The 23,277-nt window shown below is 41.8% G+C and overlaps 1 protein-coding gene across 1 annotated transcript; it reads left to right on the top strand.

Annotated features, from left to right (window-relative positions):
• Window positions 1-11,227: 11,227 nt before the first annotated feature.
• LOC121565098 (antimicrobial peptide NK-lysin-like) lies at window positions 11,228-12,731 on the top strand. The gene is made up of 5 exons (XM_045212338.1): window positions 11,228-11,310; window positions 11,495-11,574; window positions 12,040-12,123; window positions 12,245-12,402; window positions 12,583-12,731. The coding sequence occupies exons 1-5, from the start codon at window positions 11,262-11,264 to the stop codon at window positions 12,611-12,613; spliced, it is 402 nt and encodes a 133-aa protein (XP_045068273.1). The 5' UTR covers window positions 11,228-11,261; the 3' UTR covers window positions 12,614-12,731.
• The last annotated feature ends 10,546 nt before the right edge of the window (window positions 12,732-23,277 follow it).

Raw genomic sequence — 23,277 nt, 5'->3', positions numbered from 1 at the left:
TTGTTCAGTGATGGTCACAGCACCACCCCCTCTTTCTGCAGTAGCCTGACAGGTAGCAGTGGGTGTGCAGGACAGGCCAGGCTAGGTGTTTGTGGTTGGAAAATGGTCTGACTCTGATGTATGAGGCTGTCTTGTCTCTCCAGCCTAACAACCCGCTGCCTGTAGCAACACCACCTCCTACTGGCCAGCACCTTGGCAGGTAAACAGCAACACCACCTCCTACTGGCCAGCACCTTGGCAGGTAAACAGCAACACCACCTCCTACTGGCCAGCTCCTTGGCAGGTAAACAGCAGCACCACTTCCTACTGGACAGCACCTTGGCAGGTAAACAGCAGCACTGCTTCCTACTGGCCAGCACCCTGGCAGGTAAACAGGCTCATTAATACCCTTTTTACACTGATATTACAAATATTATTAGCATTAGATTATTTATATAAATGGTGAAAAGCACAGGAGCCAGAATGGAACATTGGGGGACACCAATTTTCAACTCTACATGGATACATTGCTATCTGTTTGTGAGGTGGTTCTTGAAATGTGACCTAAGAATCAGAATCCTCTCATGGTCCTACAGGCACAGGGCACCTGAAGGCAGTGAATCTGTCCCATAATGCCCTGGGCTCTATGGGCTTTGAGTTGGTCCTGAAGACTCTGCCTCTCCACTGTCTCACACACCTCGATCTGGCTGCCATCCGCTGTGAACACGCTGACCACCCTGCTTTAGAACATCTGAGGTCAGTCCTCCTGTCCCAGGTAAACACACACACACACATACACATGCACACACACAAATGCACACACATACACAAACATTCAAATAAAGTTATTTTATAGAGTACTTTGACATTAATTTAGCATTGTTTGTCTAAAGAACTGCACAAACTAATCACAGTATCTACAGTAAGTAGATACTTAGTAGAGGAAAATTGTCCAGGAAGGTACACGATAAAGACTGCAAATACAATAAAAACGCTTTTAACAGAATTTGTTGAAACAATTGGTTGGGTTTCTGTTAATAAAACTCTTGTTTCTCTGTAAATCGCTTATTTGTGGTCTGTTAACCAGTAAACCTAAACCACAGGTTTGAGGCAGGTGCTTTGCAAGCTGTGAAAACATTTCACAGGTTGAAAAGGAATCCACTTACATTTACATTTTACATTTTAGTCATTTAGCAGACGCTCTTATCCAGAGCGACTTACATGAGCAATTAGGGTTAAGTGCCTTGCTCAAGGGCACATCGACAGATTTTTCACCTAGTCGGCTCGGGGATTAGAACCAGAGACCTTTCGGTTACTGGCACAACGCTCTTAACCACTAAGCTACCTGCCGCCCCCACTTATCTGCTCCACAACTTTGCCTCTGGTATTCAAGCTAAGAAGCATGTGCTGATATGGTAGTTAGGATACAATGGTAGTATCTTAATTGTATCTTAAAGTGTATACACCATTTGACTTAATTGGGAGCTATGGCAAGATGGTCTTCAATAGAGGAACAAATGTAGTGATGTAAGTAGGATTCATGTTGATTAGTAATGTTTAAGCTGGAGGCCAAGCTGAGAACTCAGCACTGACATTGGGTGATAGACATAGGATAAGATCCTGAGGCCCTGACATAGGATAAGATCCTGAGGCCCATTGTCGTGCCATTCATCTGCCGCCATCACATTTTACATGACAATTACATTTACATTTTAGTCATTTAGCAGACGCTCTTATCCAGAGCGACTTACAGTTAGTGAGTGCATCCATTTTTTTTATTTGTATATATTTTTTTCCATACTAACCGCAATAATATTTAATTGAATCCTCACATCCTCCCTTCTTCTCAAAGCACACTGGAGTAGATCTTAGGTTCCTCTCCTCTGATCTTCTCCTCCAATGCATTTTGAGAAGGAGGCAAGTAGAGGATGCAAGGAATCAAGGAAATACAATTGACATACACACCAGGAATTGGATTACTGTGAGGTCATCCTAGAGTTCATATTTCAATCACCCACGTGGGTATACAGTATGCTGCATGCTGCTAAAAAACAATGAAGAGATGGGAGAGGTGGGACTTGCAGCGCGCCAAGCGTCACAAATAGAACCAAGTTCTATTTTAGCGCCTGGCTATGCAGATGCTCGTTGACGTGCGCGAGCAGTGTGGGTACAATGATTGAATAACATGTATTTGTACATTTTATTTTGCAACGCTCGCGCATGCGACGCGGGTGGTGTGGTCAGCATGTAAGTATTGGTGTCCATTAGTTTACTCCAATTAGGAGAGGGGTCGTAGGGTTAGGGAAAAATTATAAAGAAAGAAAATATTTAAAATAATATATATATATATTTACACAATAATATATATGGGGGATTGGAAATGATGCAGAAAAGTACATTGATAGAAGCCACAATCTATCAACAAAACAAAATCTAATATGATCCCACTATGGAGAGGGGAGACTATCACCAACACGATGGTGTTCTCTGTTTTGCTCTTCAACCCACACAGGTGTCACAGGACTCATCTGAAGGTAATCTGATACCAGTTGAAAAAATGTATGGAATTATTGAAGTAGTTTTGTGCAAACAAAAAAAAGGGGGTTAAATATGTGTTCACAAAATATATATATATATATATATATATATCCTGAGATTTCTTATATCTCCTAAAAACAGACACTTCAAATCCTAATTCCTTATGATGTATTTTTTGGAGGTCTATTTTGCCATTATGAATGTGTTATTATATGTGTTTCTATGGGCTACATTATTTTTTAGTACCTACAGGGGTCTTAAAATTCAAAATCAAATAGCTAAATGATCCATGGGATGACCATCTTAAAACAATGCCATATGTTAGCTTAGACTTTTAGGGGTTCTAAGTTTCTGTTTTGCTTGCCATGTAATGTCTCTGTGTCTTGAATGGCACTTGAAAATGAGTCACTATTGTTAAATGTTACTATAAAATACAAGGCAACAGTAAACCTATCGTCCACGAAGAATGATGTAGCACCACCCCCTTGGGCCAATTGAGATATTGCGTGTGACTAACACATTTCAGTTAATTACTATAGGTCCCTCCTTGGGCCAATCAGTGTAATGATGTTAATGCCGGATCTCTATGGCAAGACGAGTTTTGTCAAAATCGGGCCAGTGCTGTCTGAGATATCGCGTGTGACTAACGTACTAACGGACGGAGACCGATCAATACAACGTTTTGTCCTCTTATTATTTTTGGTTGAAGTTTGGTATAAATCAACCAGAATGGAGAAAGCCCATTAAAACCACTTAGAATTAATAAGTTGTCATTCACTACCCATAATGTATATTTAGAACTTTCATTATTCAGAAACATCAAATACCATCAAAATGGAATAAAATACCGGTATATGATATATTGTCCATATTACCCAGCTTTACCGCGATGGCAGCAGGACATAGAGCCCCACAGTAACCGACGACGATGACCCCCGACCTTCCACGCCACCCCCAGACCCACCACAGCACTCAGCAGGTTAGAGAGATTGACTATGAGCCGACCTGGGTTCAAATAATATTTCAAATCTTTCAAATACCTTGAGAATTTGCTTTAGTCTACCTGGAGTTCCAGGTGGGTGGGGTTTGCACTTTTGGACCCTTTCTATTCGTTCCACGTGCTCTCTTGTATTTGCATCATTGGATGAGGCAGTGTATGTTAAGGACTGGGTAGTTAATGGTTTCTAATATAGAAATAGAATTACTAGACTGGTTCACCCATCTCAGATCATTGACTTGAATGGGGATTTCTGTTCTAGTAGTTCTGTTTCTATGGTTTCTAAAATACATTCCTCTGCCTCAAGGGGTATGAATACTTTCTGAAGGCACTATATGTCTGTGTTTCCCATAGAGTTTGTCTTGGTGGGGTGCAGATGCTTCTGAAACAACATTCAGGGATGCAAAAACACAAAGGCCTGACGTTCATAGCTTCACTTGCTTTCCAGCTGAGAGTATTTCACCAGCAAAATAATATCAACTACTCGAAAAATGACACTAAGTTTACACAAACTAACTAAGTAAATAGAAATGACCTATATTAAGTAACTGGGAAAGCAGTCTTGGGATGCCCTTCCAAGTCGTTCGCTGCCTTCTTATGCCCCTCCCACGTGATGTGATTTGAGGACACTTACAGGTGGCGGCTACTGTAGCGGCGGCGACCAGCTCTGGGAAGAGGTCGTCGTGGAAATGGTTGCCAGACAGCTGGGTGAGTCTGACCTGCAGTTTGAGGGCGTGGAGGAGAGGGGAGAGGGGAGAGGGAGGAGGGGGTCAGGCTGAGGTCACACACTGACACAGAGGGACTGCCGTCCTGCACCTCACACAGACGAACCACATGCTTGTTCTCCTCTGGACACACATCACATCACATAAACGCAGACACACACATACACGGCATGGATTAACAATGCACTTCAGGTGTTCACATCTCAGAAATAATTCCTAAAAGTAATTTAGGGACTCTTGGATCAAGGTGTTATTTAGACATCTCTGTGGCAGGAAATATAACAGGCCGGTAGAGGCTGTGGTCGTTAGGTATGTGTGTGTTCACATGCTCACCCACTGTCATGCTGTGACAGGCCTTCTTGTATTGATCAGGAAGAGGGAGGAGGTCCCACGAACACACCTCAGCCAAGACCTGCAGTGGACATCATCACCACCGTCATAATTACCATCACCAGTTTCGCTTAAGGTAGAAGTTGACCCTACCCACAGATCTAGGATCAGATGACCCTATCCTCACTCTTAACATTAACCATTAGAAGGATGGAAAAATATCTGATCCTGTGTCAGTGGTTAGTGGTTTGGCCTCACCTCATCATTGGTGTGGAGAACAGCCAGAAGCAGGTCCTGGGGGGAGAGCAGATTGCCCTCTTTCTGCAGTGAGAGGCGTGGCAGGAGGCCACAGGCCTGGTAGTAACACTGGACCGGCTGCTCACACACACACACACGAGCAGACACACAAACACACACTGACACACCCCCTTACTATAGAAGCCAGAGTTGAATCTCAAGCAAGGCCAAAAGTGGCTGACATACCACTTTAAACATTCACTCTATTTCACACATGCATGCAGGAAGACACAAATACACTAACCTATGTTCAGTGATGGTCACAGCACCACCCCCTCTTTCTGCAGTAGCCTGACAGGCAGCAGTGGGTGTGCAGGACAGAACAGGCTAGGTGTTTGTGGTTGGAAAATGGTCTGACTCTGATGTATGAGGCTGTCTTGTCTCTCCAGCCTAACAACCCGCTGCCTGTAGCAACACCACCTCCTACTGGCCAGCACCTTGGCAGGTAAACAGCAGCACCACTTCCTACTGGCCAGCACCTTGGCAGGTAAACAGCAGCACTGCTTCCTACTGGCCAGCACCCTGGCAGGTAAACAGGCTCATTAATACCCTTTTTACACTGATATTACAAATATTATTAGCATTAGATTATTTATATAAATGGTGAAAAGCACAGGAGCCGCAATGGAACATTGGGGGACACCAATTTTCAACTCCACATGGATACATTGCTATCTGTTTGTGAGGTGGTTCTTGAAATGTGACCTAAGAATCAGAATCCTATCATGGTCCTACAGGCACAGGGCACCTGAAGGCAGTGAATCTGTCCCATAATGCCCTGGGCTCTATGGGCTTTGAGTTGGTCCTGAAGACTCTGCCTCTCCACTGTCTCACACACCTCGATCTGGCTGCCATCCGCTGTGGACCCGCTGACCACCCTGCTTTAGAACATCTGAGGTCAGTCCTCCTGTCCCAGGTAAACACACACACACACATGCACACACACAAATGCACACACATACAAATTCAAATAAAGTTATTTTATAGAGTATTTAATTAAGCATTGTTTGTCTAAAGAACTGCACAAACTATCACAGTATCTACAGTAAGTAGATACTTAGTAGAGTAAATTTGTCCAGGAAGGTACACGATAAAGACTGCAAATACAATAAATAAATCACTAAAATGATGAGAAGCTTTTAACAGAATTTGTTGAAACAATTGGTTGGGTTTCTGTTAATGAAACTCTTCTTTCTCTGTAAAGCGCTTATCAGTGGTCTGTTAACCAGTAAACATAAACCACAGGTTTAAGGCAGGCGCCTTGCAAGCTGTGAAAACATTTCACAGGTTGAAAAGGAAGTATGTCATCCACTTATCTGCTCCACAACTTTGCCTCTGGTATTCAAGCTAAGAAACATGTGCTGATATGGTAGTTAGGATACAATGGTAGTATCTTCATTGTATCTTAAAGTGTGTACACCATTTGACTTAATGGGGCACTATGGAAAGATGGTCTTCAATAGAGGAACGAATGTAGTGATGGTCCCCCTGTAAGTAGGATTCATGTTGATTAGTCATGTTTAAACTGGAGGCCAAGCTGAGAACTCAACACTGACATATTGGGTGATAGACATAGTACTAACTTCCTGGTTAAGGGCATAGCATGAGATCTTGGTCTTGATTGGTCCCTTGCTGAAATGGAGGAGGAGGCACAGAAAACATGGTTCTGATTGGTCCTTTGTGTGTTCCACAGGATGACTGCTCCCTAACCCAACTGAGTCTGGCAGGAAATGGACGGCAGCGTAGCCACCCTCGCCAGGGGTGTGTTTGTGGTTTCTCTCAATGTATATCACCCTTGTCCTTCTGTATTTAGCTAGTTGAGCTTCCTAGGTCTTTTCCAAGTATCTGCCCTGTACACTACCTCTGGTTCATGTGACCTGACTGTCCAGTACTGACATCTGTATGTTCTGTGTGTCCTGCTGTCCAGGTGTCTGCCTGTCTGTCCCTCCGTGGTGTCTGTGGACCTGTCAGAGAACCCAGCAGTGACCTCAGTGGGACTCCACAGCCTCCTCTCCACCCAGCGACCTTTGACCTATTTCAACCTTCAAGTTACAGTAGGCCTATAGTAGTCTATTGGTTCTCAGTCTGACTCTCAGGCTCTCTCTTAGTCCCTCTAATTTGTTCCCTCTCTCTCTTTCTTCAGGTTGTCAGGCAGCCGGACCCTGGGACAACTCTAGTTTGGACGGCCTGTCAGAACAGGTCCAGGACCTGTGGCTGTGGCTGTGCTCACAGAAGCTCAACAAACTGGACCGTGAGGCGCTGCAGCAGACATGGGGCCAGAGGAGGTTAACTCCCAAGTGGCGCAGTGGTCTAAGGCACTGCATCGCAGTACTAGCTGTGCCACTAGAGATCCTAGTTCAAATCCAGGCTCTGTCGTAGCCGGCCGCGACCGGGAGACCCATGGGGCGGCGCACAATTGGGTAGGGGAGGGACTGGCTGGCAGGGATGTAGTTCAGTTGGTAGAGCATGCCGTTTCCAACGCCAGGGTTGTGGGTTCGATTCCCACGGGGGGTATGAAAAAATATATATAATAATAATGTAACTGTAAGTCGCTCTGAATAAGAGCGTCTGCCGTCTGCTAAATGACTTAAATCTAACTAATGCCCCCTCACTGTAAGGAGGACTTGAGTTCTGACACCCTTAAAGATTGGTGTTGCTTTGATTCCATTGAGATTACACCCCTTGGTCCTCTATTTGCTGCTGGATAGGGATCTTGGCACCAATATTTTGAATGCATTATGTAGATATAATGATTACAGGGTGTGTGCCTTTAAACATGAATTGTGTCTGTATTTGTATTGTGTCTATATGTTTTGTAAGTATTCAATGGAAACACAAATATTAACGACTCAACTCTGGGGGGTGGAGCATCATGAGTGAAACAATGTTCCCCCCCAATTTGGTGTGAGTTTCTAAAGACACACAGCTTTACACTGTGGTTTCCTTTCTTGTTAGTTAAACCACTGACTTGTCATCTTCTCACTGTTGAACATTTCCACAAAGGAGGGTGTTGGGTGGGCTTCAAGATACTTTGGGAACGTGCCTAGTCACACATCAGTGTTATCACCTCAGTGTATCACTCAGAGATTGGGCCAAGGCGATTTTGGTTAGGATAACTAATTTCATCACCTGTTATTGTAATTTCCAATTTATAAAAAGCAATTACTGAACGGTTTCAGTTAGGGTTAGGGTTGTGGATGGTGCTACTGCCACCTTGTTAAGTATTTAAGCATACCCATTTGTGTGAAGTGTTGCTAACCACACTATTATGGTTGGGGATAATTTTTTTAACGTGCACAACTCTTTTCACAGTTTGAAAGATGTAGTATGCATGCATACTGAAATACTTTATAGAGAGTGCAGCAAGTCGCTTTCCACAGCTATTAACATATCAGTTTGAGGCCAGCCAGACTAAGTCATGAATGTGGTTATGCTCTAGTCTAGCTAGAATCCTCTCAGAAGCAGATATATAAACATTACACTACATAAACCTAAGTAGTTCTTATTTGAGTCTCCCCCAGACAGCAACCCTTCCCAGTTGGCGTTTAGTTTTTCACCAGTAGACCTGTTTATTTTTTTAGGAACTCAGTCGGGGTCTTACTGTTGAGAGTTAGAAAAGTAGAATACACAAGGTGTATCTTTTGGTGACACAGGCTGCATGGGGTCTCTACATTCATTATACAGTGCATTGGGAAAGTATTCAGACCCATTGTCTTTTTCCCTCATCAATCTACATACACACAATACCCCATAATGACAAATCAAAAACAGTTCTTTTTTTTTGCAAAAGTATTACAAATAAAAAACTGAAATATCATAAGTATTCAGACCCTTTACTTTGTTGAAGCACCTTTGGCAGCCATTACAGCCTCAAGTCTTCTTGGGTATGACGCTACAAGCTTGGCACACCTGTATTTGGGGAGTTTCTCCCATTATTCTCTGCAGATCCTCACAAGCTCTGTCAGGTTGTATGGGGAGCATCGCAGCACAGCTATTTTCAGGTCTCTCCGGAGATCTCTCTGTACTTTACTCCGTTGATCTTTCCCTCAAACCTGATTAGTCTCTCAGTCCCTGCCTCTGAAAAACATCCCCAGAGCATGATGCTGCCACCACCATACTTCACCGTAGGGATGGTATTATCCAGATGATGAGCGGTGCCAGGTTTCCTCCAGAAATGACGCTTGGCATTCAGGCCAAAGAGTTCAATCTTGGTTTCAACAGACCAGAGAATCTTGTTTGTCATGGTCTGAAAGTCATTTAGGTCCCTTTTGGCAAACTCCAAGCGGGCTGTCATGTGCCTTTTACTGAGGAGTGGCTTCCATCTGGCCACTCTAACATTAAGGCCTGATTGGTGGAGTGCTGCAGAAATGGTTGTCCTTCTGGAAGGTTCTCCCTTCTCCACAGAGGAACTCTGGAGCTCTGTCAGCGTGACCATCGTGTTCTTGGTCACCTCCCTGACCAAGGCCCTTCTCCCTCGATTGCCAGCTCTAAGAAGAATCTTAGTGGTTACAAACTTCTTCCATTGAAGAGTGATGGAGGCCACTCTATTCTTGGGGAACTTCAATGCTGCAGAAATGTTTTGGTACCCTTCCCAAGATCTGTTCCTCGACACAATCCTGTCTCGGAGTCTTCGGACAATTCCTTCGACCTCATGGCTTAGTTTATGCTCTGATATGCACTGTCAACTGTAGGACCTTAAATAGACAGCTGTGTTCCTTTCCAAATCATGTCCAATCAATGTAATTTACAAGAGATGGACTCCAATCAAGTTGTAGAATCATCTCAAGGATGATTAATGGAAACAGGATGCGCCTGAGCTCAATTTCGAGTCTCATGGCAAAGGGTCTGAATACTTATGTAAATAAGGTATTTCTGTATTGTATTTTTAATACATTTACAAAACATTCTAAAATCCTGTTTTCGATTTGTCATTATGTGGTATTGTGTGTAGATTGATGAGTGGAAAAAATAATTTAATCCAATTTAGAGTAAGACTAATGTAACAAAATGTGGAAAATGTGAAGGGGTCTGAATACTTCCCAAATGCACTGTATATTGTGTATGCATTATGGAGATATACACTATATATACAAAAGTATGTGGACACCCCTTCAAATTAGTGGAGTCGGCTAGTTTAGCCACACTCTTGCTGACAGATGTATAAAATCGAGCACACAGCCATGGAATCTCCATAGACAAAAAATTGGCAGTAGAATGGCCTTACTGAAGAGCTCAGTGACTTTCAACTTGGCACTGTCATAAGATGCCACCTTCCCAACAAGTCAGTTTGTCAAATCTATGCCCTGCTAGAGCTGCCCCGGTCAACTGTAAGTGCTGTTATTGTGAAGTGGAAACATCTAGGAGCAACAACGGCTCAGCCGAGAAGTGGTAGGCCACACAAGCTCACAGAACAGGACTGCCAAGTACTGAAGCGCGTAGCGTGTAAAAAATCTTCTGTCCTCGGTTGCAACACTCACTACTGAGTTCCAAACTGCCTCTGGAAGCAATGTCAGCACAATAACTGTTCATCGGGCACTTCATGAAATGGGTTTCCATGGCCAGCAGCCGCACACAAGGCTAAGATCACCATGCACAATGCCAAGCATTGGCTGGAGTGGTGTAAAGCTCGCCGCCATTGGACTCTGGATCAGTGGAAACGCGTTCTCTGGAGTGATCCACAAACAACAATAAGAAAAAAATGTTGTCCTTGATGTTATCCTGAGCTTTCCTATATCTCTCAGAGACATTTCAGACACTTCAAAACAAACTTCATTTTTATTTATTTTGCCATGTATTTTTGTGTAATACAATGCGTTTCTATGGGCTAATAGAAGTAAGGGCAAATGTAATTCTTCATCAAATAATTTGTAAATCTTTTTAATATACCTACAGGTATCCTAAAATACAAATTAAAATAGCTAATGGTCCATATTATTACTATCATAAAACAACTCCATATGTTAGCTTAGTAGATATAGCCCTAAATGTACCACTTGTAAGCTAGCTGAACAAGTTGGAATCAATATGTCAGTGTGGTGTATTCTGCTGGAAACATACACTGAGTGTACAAAATATGAAGAACACCTGCTCTTTCCATGACATACAGTACATGGCTTAATCTGTAATTGACTAATTAAAATGAAATTAAAATGAAGATCAGACTGTGGAGAGATGGAAAAAGGTGATTATGAAAACCACAAGTAACATCCTGTTGACTTGTAAGGTTTGTGTTTTGTGGTCAATGTGAGATGTACTATCAATAGGTCGTAGGTGGGGTTTGTACAGGGGGCTGTAGATAGAGGGGCCTCTATATATAAAGGGGCTTGTCTGATTCATAAGTCACTTTACCAAACCCCAACACGACTTTACTCTTCACATCTCTACCACCGCAAATCATGAAGACATCTCTGTTCCTCCTTGCCCTCTGTCTGCTGGCTTGTTCAGGTAAGATTTCATTTGTTAACTCAAGTAGTAACTACTGTATATGCAGCACATACATTGGGTCAGGGTGCAAGGGGAACTGTGGGTAGGGGGGCCTAAATCAACTCCAAGTTCACCTTTGGTTTCAGTACAATACAAGTAAAGGACCCATCATGGGAGTGACTGTTGTATCATTATTTCTTCACAGTTTGGGAGATCCATGGGCAACGCCAAGAGGTTGACCCTGATGACCAGGAAGTAGTGGAAGCACAGCCGGAAAAGCACATGGTAATAGTATGCTATGGTCAAAATGTTATGAACTAAGAGAAAGTGTAGACATTTCTACAACTTCCTATTGGAATACTCAACCTCCTACTGTTTAACAGAACTTAACCATAGCCGTAAATATAACTAAAGACATACATTGACTGAAGAAACTACTGTCCAACCTGACAATACATATTCAAATGTACTTCAACCATAACACTGAATACATCACACCATAATTTAAGTAATAATAATAATTTGGGGGGGGGTTTATTTGTCTTGTTAAACAAATTATGTAATGGAAATGTGTTTTTTTGCATATCCCAAGTACCCCCGAGACACCCACAGGGAGTGGGGTCACGGCCAGGATCACCATTGTACAGAGTCCCTGAAGCAATTAGGGTTAAGTGCCTAGCTCAAGGGCACAGCGACAGATTATTAAATTTTTCTAACATGTCCTTTCTTGTCTGTTTGTGCTTTCCAAAGGAGCAACAGCTAAAGGGAACCTGCTGGGTGTGTAAGTGGGCACTGAACAAAGTGAAGAAATCCATCTCCACTTCCTCTAGCCCGGTAGCTACCATAGCATTACAATTCATAAGAGTGTCTCTTCATGAAATTGCACTATTTACTATTTACTGTGATATTTCTCTGAAAATGTCAACTGATGTGGATGATGATTTCTCGTCAATAGGAGGAGATAAAGCAGACACTATTGTCCGTTTGCGATAATGTTGGCTTCCTAAAATCTATGTGTAAAGGCCTGGTGAAAAAACACTTGTGGGTGCTGATTGAGGAGCTTAGCACAGGCGATGACGTGAGGACCATCTGCGTTAACATTAAGGCCTGCAAGTGAGTACAAGAAACCGTTCGACATACCCTTAAGTCACTGTTCAGACAACTAAAGAGTATAGCGATGATAATTGTGCTTGTTAATTGAAACACTATTGAGTAGAATGTATTAATTAATATGAAAATATGGGGTTATGTCTTCCGATCTTCCACTCATGTGGTCTTTTTGTGAATCTTTAGACCAAATGAAGTTTTGGACCTGAGCTACTGACCAAGCAGCCAGTATCCAGATTCCAAAGTGAGAAGATGGATGTTCTGTTGTCAAGACAATGCTATGCTGCCAGCCTCTTGCTCTTTCTTTTTCAAACTAGTCACAACACAAGCATATACATGGATGATCAAGTTGATGGAATGATTATGTTCTGAAATAATGTATTATAATTAAGCAATAAGGCCAGAGGGAGTGTGGTATATGGCCAATTTACCATGGCTAATGACTGTTCTTATGCACCATGCAACGTGGAGTGCCTGGATACAACCCTTAGCTGTGGTATAATGGCCCTTTACCACAAACCCCAGAGGTGCCTTGTTGCTATTATAAACAGGTTACCAATGTAATTAGAACAGTAAGTAAGTCATTTTGTGTCATACCTGTGGTATATTGTCTCTTATACCATGGCTTTCAGCCAATCAGCATCCAGGGCTCGAACTATCTGGTTCATAATAGTGTATGTGTCATTCTTAAATTGCAGTACATTTTGTATAATGTACAAATGTTAACCTTTTGCTATTTTAGTCCCAAATGTTGAACATTTTTTATGTTTGTTTGTGTGAAATTTTTGGCCAGGCAAAAAATTAACCTCAATTGATAGAGATTACAACTCCAACCCTTCTTTGACACCTCTAACATAACTCTATAAATATATCCAATTAGAATTTCTACTGATTAACATATAGTATTTTTTTTTTTTACGATAAAGCGTTTAATTACAATGTTTAGGAACTCATGTGGGCATTTTGGCAACCTTTTTTATTTAGAATCTCAGTTATCTGTAAAGAATCTTGATTGCTTGGTTAGTAGCTTAAAGTAACTGCCAAGTGTTTCCAGATTTCTATGAAATATGACTTGTAATTATTTACAATATAAGTTAAATAGTTTTCCTTCCAAAAAATTGTAATTAAGTATGTGAAAAAGCAGCTTTTCTGTGAATGGTGTCAACGTACCCCAACAACAGAATGGTGTGGGCGTATGTCGGTCATTACAAATATTAACGTGAGTAGACAGCTGATTGTCCAGCTCATCCTCTTCAGGGAGATGACATCATGTTCTATGAGGAAATATAAATAATTTTTGAAAAGGTCTGTTTAAGATATGAGTTTGAGATGCGGTTTTTAAGTGTTTTTTTTCTCACTCGTTTGCTTTTGCTACAAATACGAGTATAGGATGAGTCAACAACATTATTTGGGTATGAGTTAATATAATATGAACTTTAAAAGTGAGATTTCCACTGTACAGTTACTTTAAATGACATCCAGCAATGTCTTTCGTCTGAAACATGTTTGTAGAAATATGAATTATAGAGATACACCACGCAATCAATCAAATCAAACATGACATTTCTACTACAGTACCGTGCCTCTCTGATGAAAAGCTATTTCCACACCTTTCACAAATTATGTTGAACAATAATGTATTTTTACAGTACTCACTTGCAGAGCTTAATTTTTGCAAAAATCAATCCGTAGTTGAAAAGTTCTTCAGTCAGCAGCCTCAAACTGATAAACGTATGCTCAAACTTTTTGCACAAAGATTGGAGGAAGCCAATTTGATCACAAATGGCCTCCAGCTGTTGTTTAATATTTCCCTGTAGAGAAGAAACATATGAAATATTGTAAACCTTAAGGCATTATGAAAGCTCGCACATTGTTATAACAAGTGTTAAACCTGCAGGCCTATTTATCACACATTTCAACAGCCTTGAGGGCTAACACAGATTGGTTACAAGCCCTGCATCATGTAGGATCCATGTAAAGCAGAGTGATATCAGATGTCATGCTGTTTGCCACCTTAATAGTCCTCTGTGTTTAGTCATCATGTACTTCATCTTCCTCAGGACCAGTGGCAATCAGTAAGCCAAACATGGTCTCTGTTTTGCTTATTGAGCAAGGCAGCTCCAAAATGCAGGTGTTTCAGCCTAGCTCAGTGCTTTCTGTGGTGGTGGGGCAGCCAGCAGAAAATACGGAGCGTAGGTGTTGGTAATGTTCTCTAGTTGCACCGTGATTGGCTCAGTGTTCTGTCACTCATGGTGACACTACGTCGCTGCCACGTCTAAGGGTAGAGCTTGAAAATTCAAGCCCCTTGGGTGCTGCCATAGAGTTATATTTGAAGATCCCATCCAAGAAGGCTCAAGGTCATTGGCCACAGATAAAATTATGTCAAATCACATTATATCTACAGTAGCTTTGATTGGACTGATCATGTCAACATCATACTTTCAAAATCTTAGCTAGCAGTCATCATCATGAATCAAGTCGTCAATTTACTGTCAAATCCTCTTTAATCCTTGTCATATGAAGATCAATAATGTAGAGAAATTATTTTAAAAACGTATCGGTGCTCATGGGCCATTGGACATAAACATTACACAACAAGTAGGAAATCACAAATTCAACAATGAGTTGTTGCAAACCAATCACTAGCCTGCTATTCAGTGGAGTGGCTGTGTGGTCCCAAGTCTGGGATTAAGGTTCTCTTTTCCAAGTTTAAAATGATAAACATTCAACATTGGCCATGCTGTCAATAAAGCATGATTTGTACCGCGCTCAAAACAACAGTTAACTCGGAACTGCGACATCTGACTTCAGTGAGTTCTAGACAACTGGGAACTCGGCAAAAACGATCTCCGACTGGGAAAATAAGTTTTGAACAGTCATCCAACTCGGAGTTGTAAATCCGGAACTCTGGCCTCTTTCTAGAGCTACGACCTGAAAATCACTGACATCATCATGATTTTTGAGTTCCCAGTTATGTTGAAAGCACCATCAATCCAGAGAATGGCAGACTTTGATGACAAAGTTTGATGACAAAATTTGCCCACGAAGGACCCCCGCGCCACCTTGTCCAAAAATGTCTTGCATGCTGCTGTATAAATGATGTAATATGCCAGGGAGATATGTATACTGTAGTTAAGAAAGTAATACTAAGTGTATGATTTGTAGTAAGCTGTTAGTTGCCCATGTGCCTCACCCTAATAATTTGGTTTATTTTCCCCTCTTAATTTCGCCTACTGTTCTGACTTGGTTGTACACGTTGCCTATAACCTGTTTTAGAGAAATGTAATAATTGACTATTGTAATAGCTTTCATTATCTGCTTATATGCCCCCTTTATTTATTCTACAGTTCTGACTTGGTGTACAGGGAGAACACTGTAAGAACGGCCCATGTTCTGAATTCTGTCGCTGTACATTTCAAAAGTGCTGAACAAATAGTTGTATTGACTACGTCCGTCCTAGCTCGCTCATTAATGTCTTAATCTAAATTACGGATTGCCTCTTATCCGCTTGTCATCCCCTTATGCCATAGTTTGTACATCTCAATTGTCAGTAGAAACCACATTTGATTAAGCAAGTCAGCCACATCAGTTATGTTTTTTTTAAAGGCAGTAAATGAGGCTGAATTAAGTTTTTCCCTGCCAGACAAGGCTCCGCTGATAGCCAGGTGTAGCGTTGGTAAGGTATTGGGACTGCTGTTGGGACTCTGCTATTGGGACAGCTTTATGTAGGCCCTAACAGTTTGTGGGCACCGTTTGTCACCGTAATAGTGCGATTAATGCATTGTTTAGTGTTGTGTTGTGTAGTGGCTTTGCTGGCATGCATCCCACATTTTAGTTTTTTTGCCCCACCAAGATTTACATGCTAAAATCGTCACTGCTCAGGACCCACTTACATGCCCAGCAGACTCAAGGAAGCTTTTCTTCAAACTGGCTCTCAATATGTAGCGTTTTAAGACAGCTGATTGTCAGTTGGTTCATTCCTACATTTATTTATTATTTTTTATTTGTTATTATTCTGTCAGAAAAGGAACATATTGGTCAAGCATTTTCCAACCTGTTAGGTGCATACTCCTAACAGGGTGGAACCTAAAAGAGTGGAAATGTGGAGCCTAAATTAGCTATAGCTCTGCGAGTGAGCAAGACTAAGCTAAAATAACGGTGAACACTGAGATTTTGTCAATTTTCTCTATAATTTAGCCTAACAGGGTGGCAATGTATGAGTGGGACATTCAGACTAACAACATGAAACATGGGGCAATATATACAACTGAGTGTTTATATTTATTTAGCTTTGCACCATTGTTTTCACAGCAAAGAAATTATGACACTTCCTGAATGGGGTGTCCTTGTAGGAAGGGGTTGTTTTCTTAAATGGAGAATTACAATTTACATTTTTTACATTTACAGTCATTTAGCAGACGCTCTTATCCAGAGCGACTTACAGGAGCAATTAGGGTTAAGTGCCTTGCTCAAGGGCACATCGACAGATTTTTCACCTAGTCGGCTCGGGGATTAGAACCAGCGACCTTTCGGTTACTGGCACAACGCTCTTAACCACTAAGCTACCTGCCGCCCCCATAACAAATTAACAGGGTGGAAAGTGATTTATAAAACATAAAAAACATTTAAAATCAAATCAAATCCAATCAAATTGTATTTGCCACATGCGCCGAATACAACAGGTGTAGACATTACAGTGAAATGCTTACTTACAAGCCCTTAACCAACAATGCAGTTTTTTAAAGTAAAAAGTAAAAAATGTTTAAGCAAATAACTAAAGAGCAGCAGTAAAATAAAATAACAGTAGGGAGGCTATATATACAGGGGGGTACCGGTGCAGAGTCAATGTGCGGGGGCACCGGCTAGTTGAGGTAGTTGAAGTAATATGTACATGTGGGTAGAGTTAAAGTGACTGTGCATAAATAATTAACAGAGTAGCAACGGCGTAAAAAGATGGGGTGGGTGGGCAGTGCAAATAGTCCGGGTAGCCATGATTAACTGTTCAGGAGTCTTATGGCTTGGGGGTAGAAGCTGTTGAGAAGTCTTTTGGACCTAGACTTGGCGCTCCGGTACCCCTTGCCGTGCGGTAGCAGAGAGAACAGTCTATGACTAGGGTGGCTGGAGTCTTTGACAATTTTAGGGCCTTCCTCTGACACCGCCTGGTATAGAGGTCCTGGATGGCAGGAAGCATCTTCTACAGCGTATCGCTAAACTTTCAACCTTACAACCTGTCAAACTGATGTCATTTGGATATTTTCACAGAAAATCTTTCCCATTTTTTTGTTGTTGCTTTATTGTATTTTCTCCCCAGTCCCTAAATTTCTTTGTTCCATGAAAAATGACAGAGAAAATGTTACTAATGTCAACTAGATTGAAGCATTCTATCGATCTATGACATTATTCTGTTGAGCAAGGGTTTATTTAGTCTTCTAGGGCAACATAATGACAGAAGAGAAGCTGCATGTATCTAATTATAGACAAGTTGACTAACAAATAGTCTACCAAAATGTCGGAAATTATAAGCAGAAACATATCTAAATCAGGCAAAAAAAATCATTCTGCAGTCTTTGACTGTAGCCTATAGCGCATTTTCTACATTTGCGGGTTAGGCTTGGGTGCAGGCCTCAGATATTCACTTTAACTTTATGACATATAGTCGGGCGGTTGCGGATGGGTTATTAGCAATTGCAGGTAGTCCGGGTGGCTCGTGTCAGACGATCCCACAGGTGAAGAAGCCGGATGTGGAGGTCCTGGGCTGGGGTGGTTACACGTGGTCTGTGGTTGTGAGGCCGGTTGGACGCACTGCTAAATTCTCTAAAACGATGTTGGAGGCGGCTTATGGTAGAGAAATGAACATTCAATATTCTGGCAACAGCTCTGGTGGACTTTCCTGCAGTCAGCATGCCAATTGCACACTCAAATTTTAGAGTGGCCTTTTATTGTACCATTCAAAAGGTGCACCTGTGTAATGACCATGCTGTTTAATCAGATTATTGTTATGCCACACCTGTTAGGTGGATGGATTGTCTTGGCAAAGGATAAATGCTCACTAACAGGGATGTAAACAGATTTGTGCCCAAAATTTGAGAGAAAAAAGCTTTTTGTGCGAATGGAAAATTTCTGGGATCTTTTCTTTCAGCTCATGAGACATGTGACCAACACTTTACATGTTGCGTTTATATTTTTGTTCAGTATATATTGAAAACAATTCACAAAAGTAGTGCACTGGGTCTTTACTAGTCCTGTATTAGCGGACTGATATAGCTGTCTAGCGCGGGCAATCAGCATTGTGTGTGCTCCTCCTGTGTGCTCTAGGCATTGCTGACTCAAATGAACGAAATGAGTTGAAAGATTTGTTCTCTTGACTGAAAAAGTCGAAAAGATCAGCGTCGGTAAAAAGAGCCAAACTTCCCATCACTAATGACCACACTGAAAGCAAAGTTGGTTTCCGCTGTTTGTTTACAGAGCGGAGGTGGGGCTGGACGAGACCGGGCGCAGAGGAGCAAGTCTGAGCCAATTCACACAAGTCGGCGGGGCGATGGCCAGAAGGAGCTCAAGATTTCCCTCTATTCTCTATCTATTTTTGTTTGAGGGATATGGTTCTCTTACACGAGCACGGCCGGTTGAACAGGAGGGAAGAAAACGTAGGGTTAAGTGCCTTGCTCATGGGCACAGATTTTTCACTTTGTCGGCTCGGGTATTCAAACCAGTGACCTTTCAGTTACTGGTCAAACGCTCTAACAGCTAGGCTACCTGCCACCCTACATACAGTGGGGAAAAAAAGTATTTAGTCAGCCACCAATTGTGCAAGTTCTCCCACTTAAAAAGATGAGAGAGGCCTGTAATTTTCATCATAGGTACACGTCAACTATGACAGACAAAATAAGAAAAAAAATCATGAAAATCACATTGTAGGATTTTTAATGAATTTATTTGCAAATTATGGTGGAAAATAAGTATTTGGTCAATAACAAAAGTTTCTCAATACTTTGTTATATACCCTTTGTTGGCAATGACACAGGTCAAACATTTTCTGTAAGTCTTCACAAGGTTTTCACACACTGTTGCAGGTATTTTGGCCTATTCCTCCATGCAGATCTCCTCTAGAGCAGTGATGTTTTGGGGCTGTCGCTGGGCAACACAGACTTTCAACTCCCTCCAAAGATTTTCTATGGGGTTGAGATCTGGAGACTGGCTAGGCCACTCCAGGACCCTGAAATGCTTCTTACGAAGCCACTCCTTCGTTGCCCGGGAGGTGTGTTTGGGATCGTTGTCATGCTGAAAGACCCAGCCACGTTTCATCTTCAATGCCCTTGCTGATGGAAGGAGGTTTTCACTCAAAATCTCACGATACATGGCCCCATTCATTCTTTCCTTTACACGGATCAGTTGTCCTGGTCCCTTTGCAGAAAAACACCTCCAAAGCATGTTGTTTCCACCCCCATGCTTCACAGTAGGTATGGTGTTCTTTGGATGCAACGCAGCATTCTTTGTCCTCCAAACACGACGAGTTGAGTTTTTACCAAAAAGTTATATTTTGGTTTCATCTGACCATATGACATTCTCCCAATCCTCTTCTAGATCATCCAAATGCACTCTAGCAAACTTCAGACGGGCCTGGACATGTACTGGCTTAAGCAGGGGGACACATCTGGCAATGCAGGATTTGAGTCCCTGGCGGCGTAGTGTGTTACTGATGGTAGGCTTTGTTACTTTGGTCCCAGCTCTCTGCAGGTCATTCACTAGGTCCCCCCGTGTGGTTCTGGGATTTTTGCTCACCGTTCTTGTGATCATTTTGACCCCACGGGGTGAGAGCTTGCGTGGAGCCCCAGATCGAGGGAGATTATCAGTGGTCTTGTATGTCTTCCATTTCCTAATAATTGCTCCCACAGTTGATTTCGTCAAACCAAGCTGCTTACCTATTGCAGATTCAGTCTTCCCAGCCTGGTGCAGGTCTACAATTTTGTTTCTGGTGTCCTTTGACAGCTCTTTGGTCTTGGCCATAGTGGAGTTTGGAGTTTGACTGTTTGAGGTTGTGGACAGGTGTCTTTTATACTGATAACAAGTTCAAACAGGTGCCATTAATACAGGTAATGAGTGGAGGACAGAGGAGCCTCTTAAAGAATAAGTTACAGGTCTGTGAGAGCCAGAAATCTTGCTTGTTTGTAGGTGACCAAATACTTATTTTCCACCATAATTTGCAAATAAATTCATTAAAAATCCTACAATGTGATTTTCTGGATTTTTTTTTCTCAATTTGTCTGTCATAGTTGACATGTACCTATGATGAAAATTACAGGCCTCTCTCATCTTTTTAAGTGGGAGAACTTGCACAATTGGTGGCTGACTAAATACTTTTTTTCCCCACTGTACAGTGAGCTCCATAATTCATTGGATAGTGACATTTTTTTTTGTTATTTTGGTTCTGTACTCTAGCACTTTGAGTTTGAAAGGATACAATGACAATGAGGGTGAAGTGCAGACTGTCAGCTTTAATTTGAGGGTATATTCATACATATCGTATGAACCGTTTAGAAATGACAGCACCTTTTGTACATGGTCCCCCCATTTTAAGGTACTACAAGTATTTGTTAAATTGGCTTCACAGATGTGTGTCGTTAGGCAGGTGTATTAATTTGTGTCGTTAGTGAATGCAGGAGAGCTGTTGATGAATAGTATTGATTCTAGACTTTGCTATTGCCTTTGGAGGTTGTTGTTGGGGTGTGACAACATGAGGAAGACAGCAGTGTTGATGTAAATGAAGCTGGCCGTCATAAGGCCCAGAAATTAAAATCAATCAATCAGGAACATTGCAAAAAACCTGCCCATGCCCAAGTCAACAGTTTGGTTCATCATTAACAAGAAAAAAACAACCAGTGAACTCAATTATGTCAAAAGACCCGGTAGACCGAGGAAGACCACTGTAGTGGATGACCGGAGAATACTCTCTATGGTGAAGAAAACCCCCCTGACAACAGCCCAACAGATCAAAAACACTCTCCTGGATGCAGGTGTAGATGTGTCAAAGTCTACCATACGTAGAAGACTACACCAGCAGGACTACAGAGGGTACACTACAAGATGCAAACCACTGATAAGCCTGAAGAACAGAAAGGCGAGATTACAGTTTGCTAAAAATCACCTAAAAGAGCCCCAAGAGTTCTGGAAAAAAAGTATTGTGGACAGATGAGACAAAGATTAACATGTACCAGAGTGATGGAAAGAGGAAAGTGTGGAGAGAAAAAAAGAAATGCCCATGATCCAAAGCATAACACCTCATCCGTGAAACATGGTGGAGGGGGTGTAATGGCTTGGGCCTGTATGGCTGCCAGTGGAACAGGCTCACTTGTCTTCATCGATGATGTGACTGCAGACAGAATTAGAACAATGAATTCGGAAGTATACAGAAATATTTTATCTGCTCAGATAAAACCAAATGCCTCCAAACTCATTGGACAGCACTTCATCATGCAACAAGACAATGACCCTAAACATACTGCTAGAGCAACAAAGGGGTTTTTGATGGCCAAAAAGTGTAAAATCCTTGACTGGCCAAGTCAATCACCGGATCTGAATCCAATTGAACATGCATTTTACATGCTGAAGAGGAGACTGAAGGCAATAAGTCCCTGAAACAAGCAGGAACTGAAGATGGCTGCAGTACAGGCCTGGCAGAGCATCACCAGGGAAGATACCCAGTGTCTGGTGATGTCGATGCATCGCAGACTTCAAGCAGTCATTGCATGCAAAGGATATGCGACCAAATATTAACAATGATTACTTTATTCTACATTATGTTAAACTGTCCAATGTTTTTTGATGCCCGAAAATGGGGGGGACCATGTACAAAAGCTTCTATAATTTCTAAACGGTTCATACGATATGTATGAAAATACCCTCAAATTAAAGCTGACAGTCTGCACTTCACCCTCATTGTCATTGTATCCTTTCAAACTCAAAGTGCTAGAGTAGAGAACCAAAATAACAAAACAATGGTCACTGTCCAATGAATTATGGAGCTCACTATTTACAGTTGAAGTCAGAAGTTTACATACTCTTAGGTTGGAGTCATTAAAACTTGTTTTTCAACCACTCCACAAATTTATTGTTAACAAACTATAGTTTTTGCAAGTCGGTTAGGACATCTACTTTGTGCACGACACAAGTAATTTTTCCAACAATTGTTTACACTTATAATTCACTGTATCACAATTCCAGTGGGTCAGAAGTTTACATACACTAAGTTGACTGTGCCTTTAAACATCTTGGAAAATTCCAGAAAATGATGTCATGGCTTTAGAAGCTTCTGATAGGCTAATTGACTTAATTTGAGTTAATTGGAGGTGTACCTGTGGATGTATTTCAAGGCCTACCTTCAAACTCAGTGCCTCTTTGTTTGACATCATGGGAAAATCAAAAGAAATGTGGACCTCCACAAGTCTGGTTCATCCTTGGGAGCAATTTCCAAACGCCTGAAGGTACCACGTTCATCTGTTCAAGTATAAACACCATGGGACCACACAGCCGTCATACCGCTCAGGAAGGAGACGCGTTCTGTCTCCTAGAGATGAAAGTACTTTGGAGTGAAAAGTGCAAATCAATCCCAGAACAACAGCAAAGGACCTTGTGAAGATGCTGGAGGAAACAGGTACAAAAGTATCTATATCCACAGTAAAATGAGTCCTATATCTACATAACCTGAAAGGCCACTCAGCAAGGAAGAAGCCAAAGCTCCAAAACCACCATAAAAAAGCCAGACTACGTTTGCAACTGCACATGGAGACAAAGATCGTACATTTTGGAGAAATGTCCTCTGGTCTGATGAAACAAAAATATAACTGTTTGGCCATAATGACCATCGTTATGTTTGGAGGAAAAGGG

This window comes from Coregonus clupeaformis, unplaced genomic scaffold (genome assembly GCF_020615455.1).
Source record: "Coregonus clupeaformis isolate EN_2021a unplaced genomic scaffold, ASM2061545v1 scaf0007, whole genome shotgun sequence".
Taxonomy (NCBI): domain Eukaryota; kingdom Metazoa; phylum Chordata; class Actinopteri; order Salmoniformes; family Salmonidae; genus Coregonus; species Coregonus clupeaformis.
This window is presented reverse-complemented; position numbering and strand designations above follow the sequence as displayed.

Excerpts from the sequence above, each read along its gene's own strand:
- LOC121565098 (XM_045212338.1), top strand. The coding sequence starts at position 11,262 with ATGAAGACATCTCTGTTCCTCCTTGCCCTCTGTCTGCTGGCTTGTTCA. Across the intron at positions 11,575-12,039 it reads CACAGCCGGAAAAGCACATG|GAGCAACAGCTAAAGGGAAC; the intron begins GTAATAGTATGC and ends TGCTTTCCAAAG. Across the intron at positions 12,124-12,244 it reads TCTCCACTTCCTCTAGCCCG|GAGGAGATAAAGCAGACACT; the intron begins GTAGCTACCATA and ends TCTCGTCAATAG.